The 5,000-nt window shown below is 41.0% G+C and overlaps 1 protein-coding gene across 1 annotated transcript in view; it reads left to right on the forward strand.

Annotated features, from left to right (window-relative positions):
- LOC138016907 (uncharacterized) overlaps positions 1-974 on the forward strand; it is a 7,956-nt gene extending 6,982 nt beyond the window's left edge. The window contains exon 5 of the mRNA XM_068864080.1: positions 372-974. Coding sequence (XP_068720181.1) covers positions 372-740 — 369 coding nt within the window. The 3' untranslated portion in view covers positions 741-974. The remainder of the gene's footprint in view (positions 1-371) is intronic.
- The last annotated feature ends 4,026 nt before the right edge of the window (positions 975-5,000 follow it).

A 5,000-nucleotide genomic window follows, 5' to 3' on the forward strand; every position in this document is an offset into this window, starting at 1 on the left:
TAACTCCCAATTTTCAACGTAATAAACACTGACGCAACTTGTCGACCTCACATGAAGACCATTCAGAATTTCTATTTTCAAATCATAGACAGTTTCCCTGTCTGGTCAAGCATAGTCAGAAACCTCTACCTTCTACTGACTTCATTGAAATCGATAAATCCAAGAGCACAACAGCCTAACAAACAATACAAAGGACATGCAAATGACTTATAAAAGAAAGAAATGCAACCTTTCTAATGACTAAAAATCTTGCAATCTTGGAAAAATCACAAATTTCCGAGTTAAAACCTATATTTTGATCTTCAGTTGACAAAGTGAGAGTAACTCTGACAAAACGCAATCCAAATAACTTATTTTTCGTTGTTAATTAGTTTACAGAAATCATGTTCGTCGACCACCAGACTGGAAAAAAAGCTTATTTCAAGCGAAAATCCAACCTCCCAGTTAAAGCCGCAGCTCAGTATGGTAAGACTGGAAGTGCTTTAGGATTGTGGGATGCCGTAGGAGCCTCTACTGCCTACTCCTACCAGCTGTTGATCTGCGACATTTCCTTCTACACTGGCTTCTTTGTGTCTGGTTTTACTGGTAATTGTTACAAGCAGTGTGGCAGCTGGTGTGGTGATACGTCATCACCGTACTTCCGCACCGCCTCCACCAGTTCCAGTTACAAAGGCGTGGCCTTCAACGCCAACGGTCACCGATCCGTCAGCCCCAGGCTGATGAGCGTCGGGTTGCGCTAATTAGTGACGCCTACTTCATTTTTCTAAGGGTTTCATAATATAGCTTGGAACTAGTGTGCAAATCGCAATAAACAAATACTGACAACGGTAGATGCTGAAGTCAAGTCATCGGAGATACAACCTTTTATGTGATTAATAAGAGATAATGTGATTCAGTTCATAACCTAGAAAAATTAGTTTGCAATTGAGACTTTCATTTTAAGGTGTCGGGTAAATAAAGTAATTTCAAAAGAATCATCAGTTTTGGTTTGGCATGATCTACTTATCCTGAACATTCCTTACGTTTTGCTCTTTCACCTATTTATGTTCTTGTTTAGAGAGACTAATCTCAATAGCTAGGGTCCCCTCACCGACCCGTCAACTGAACAAGGTCCTCTCACCGACCCTTCCCGTCCGACAAACCCGCGTGTTAACAAGGTCCCAGCTTGACCGACCCGCCAACCCCCCTGGGATTAATATCTATTGGTAGGTTTACCGTAAATCCACGCTCAGCGACAAATATCTCGCCTTTGATTCTTATTAAATAAAAGGCTGTTCTACTCAAGAAGTTTATTACTAGAAGTTTCCTCATGAGGCCTGAGTGTCTACCATCTTCGAGTGATTATAAGGTTAAAAAGAGACAAGAAACCCGAGACTTCTTCTCCGTAACTTTTTAAAACCAGGTTTTGCTGCGTAATACATGACTTAATGACCTAGAGACATTTCGTGCATCTGTATCGTGTAGTAGGCAGGGAGGTGTATGGGAAGAAAGGAACAAAAAAAACATGGTCGATTTGTGTGCAATGTAACGATGCAATGTGTTACGAGATCGCCATACTTCCGCACCTCCTCGACCAGTTCAGCTTACAAAAGCTTGAACGCCAACGGTCACCAATCCGTCAACCCTAGGGTGATCAGCTTCGCTGTGCGACGAAAAGGCGCATTCTTCCTTTTCTTCTGAGGATTTCATAATATAGCCTGGAACTAGCGTGAAATTTTCAATAAACAAATAACGGCAATGGTAGATACCGAAGTCATGGAAGAGATTTGTGATGCATGGTGATTGATCCCCTTAAGTTATTATTGCCACAAGCGACTCTACAATACCAGCAGTCCATAATTCAGAAGTCTCGATCTGCGATAAAATGCGGCCCCTATTTTTAGGACGGCCAACACTATATATTTGCGGGAAATCAACGTGGCGGTAGTGCTCCTCGCACGATTCACACGATTCACACGATTCACACGACACTTATGGGCTATGAGCTATCAGGGTAATTGGCTTCTTACAGTACCATGCATAGATAGATATAGCATCTATGAAATGAGAATCGGGGGTCTTCCCTTGTCATGGAATGGCAGAATTACCCAGAATTCATTTTGGGCACGAACAAGGCAACTTGAGTAGCACGAGACTGGTCCTCATCAAATGGCTGAAGCGCGGCCGGAGGAAAAAGCGAGAAGAAAATTTCTAGCCGGATACGAAAGAGGAGACCTGGTGTGTGTTGTTAACGCTTTTATTTCTGAACAAGTTTTTATCATGGAAAATTCGCGACAAACTAGTAGTGATCTTTGCGCTGTTATCCTGGTAGCAAAAACTGGCCTTTCGTGATTTCTTGTCAAGGAAATGGTATAATATTTAAATTTATATTTGCAGGTTACCTGCCCTCTTACAACTAAAGTCAAAGTCTACATCACTATATGCCTATAAGCACATAGTTTCCTCACAGTTTCCTCATATTACTACTGTATAGAAGTCTGTCTTTTCACAATTTTCCTGCTATTGTATACGAAAAATACATGTTCTCTACAGTCTTAATTCTTCTCGATCATGATCTCCGCGGAAATTCCATTCTGCCCCTCAATAAACTCAGAACAACCAATTATGGTCTTAGTTCTTCTTCTTATGTATCAGCTAAGTTGCAGAATGCGCTATCTGATTTTATCCGTACCACTGAGTTTACTGGTTTTAAAAGAGAATCCCAGGCCGCATTTTGTACAGCGGCTTTTCTTTTTAATTAAAATGTCCTTAAATCTTGTGTATTTAGTTATGTATCTGTAGATACCATTTAATTTAGCTGTAAATGTAATGTCTCGAAGATATTAGCCCTGCTTGTACTTATTCTGAAATTCGAGATGAAATAAAGTTTATGCATACATGTATGTTACCTTTAGCAGCGCGCGTGCGTACACTTTTTTCATCCGCGACTCCAATGCCTACCATATGACACATAAAATGACTTTTGTCTTGAATATTTAGGCGATCGAATTCATAGTACGTAAAATTGACAAGGGCGGTCCTGCGCTGTGAGTAGGCGTGGAATTTGTCTCATATGGTTTAGGGGCCGCCATATCTCTCCCTCAATGCCGTACCGGGAGGCGAGGTCGGTAGCAGAAAGCAGCGAAGGGCCAACTGCGTCCAAAAGCGATCGCATGGGCCGAAATCCCGTGATGAATCGTTTGGTACGACGCTCCAGCGCCATGTCTGGAGGTACTGCGTTTTTTTCTTTTGTGCAAACGTTCCGTCAGCGCATGCGTTAATGTTCTGGATTTCCAATACGTACCATACCAAAAAAAGCAAAACAAAAAGATGCTGATAATGATCCGATGATAACGGAACGGAAATGGGCCCACATAAGGAGAGAAAAAAACTCTGATCAGAGTTTTCCTCTGGCCTTGTGTGGGCCCATTTCCATTAGTAGGGCTAACGCTCACATGGTTCATATGGGGTAGAAACCTAGCACTTCACATTACAATCTAATCAGTTGAGTCTGTTCATATATAAGTGCTACACAGCCAACGTTTGCAAAAACGTAATTCTTCCTTGTTCTAGATAGCCAGTTTACTACCTACTAATTGAGTGCGACATCATCGTTAACTAAAATGGCGAGGTTCAATTCCTCTGATCACTAGGGTCCAGACTCCAAGTGGCGTCTCTGAGAGTCTATGGGGGAGGGGGCGCATGCATGGTCGTTGAAACGGCGGCTATAACTTAGCCGGTCCCTACTGCATTGGAAAGCTTCAAAAATGGCAATAACAGTGTTCACATTGCGCACGGATGTTCGGTGAGTCGACTTGAATGAATGACAAACAGTTTGAAGAGTAAACGACAACACAACATCGCTGAGCACATCCCCTCCCTCTCTCCTTCCTTTAAAATGCTCAACTGCTCAAGAAACCCCTTAATTTCGCTTGCAAAAGCAAATCGGCTTTGACAAATAACTCATCTATCAACAACTCCGAGTCCTGTCTCAGTTAGAGACAAATACTTTCAAGAAGCGAGTTGTCCAAATCTGGCTTGGAAGTCCTCTTTTCTCAATGATGAAGTTAGTGGACACTGAAAACGGTGGTCTTGTAATCCAACATGTTATTTATCATCGTTTGTTGCTGCTCTAGTTTGAAGAATGATGAATCCGACTTACCAAGTTCCGATTCAAGATCCAACGCATGTGTCGACATTTGTCCCAGTGTCTTCATCACTGTTGAGCTAAGTCCTTTCTATATATATTCGCTTTTCGCGTCCTTTCGTTTCAATAAATTGAATGTTTGAGATAAAAGGATTCCGTCGGCATGGCTTAAAGGAGCGTGGGCCGCGGAGCGGATTCAGACACCTCAACAATTGAACAATTTTAAGGTGGCTCTGAGTCCGCTCCAGAGAATTTTAACTTTGTACTGAATTTTATTATTTTATAAAGATATTGATGAAATACCAGGATTTCTCCTTTTACTAAAATATCATATCTTTACCGCGCGCAGTGAACATATCATTTTTATCTTTCACATTTGAGGATATAGGTGTAGTCATGGTAACCAACACGATTAGCCAATAAAACGCGAGCTTTCTCTTTATTGTGAGATACTTTTGTGCTTTAATATAATTCTTCTCTACTACATTAACATTTTTATTGCAAAATTTGACATTATCATGATTTGCTTTTCATAACTTTCATATCTTGTTTCATGTTACACAACATGCGTGTTTTAGCGGTTGATGACGACTTTTTCATCATTTCGAAAATGAATAAAACAAGTTGTTTTAAATCTAGACATTTCATCAATATCTATATAATAAACAGAACATTACATGGCCGCTTGGGGATACGAATTTTATCTTCTCTTGATGAAAATATCTCTCACTCGTTCGCTTCGCTCACTCTTGAGAGATACTTGCAGCACTCGAAGATAAAATTCGTATCCCCGCGCGGCCATGTAATATCCTCTATTTAGCCTGCTAGTTACGTTCCAGAAACAAAAAATGCAAGGGGGTCACTGAGTTCGTTT

The sequence above is a fragment of the Montipora capricornis genome, chromosome 9, assembly GCF_036669925.1.
Source record: "Montipora capricornis isolate CH-2021 chromosome 9, ASM3666992v2, whole genome shotgun sequence".
NCBI lineage: Eukaryota > Metazoa > Cnidaria > Anthozoa > Scleractinia > Acroporidae > Montipora > Montipora capricornis.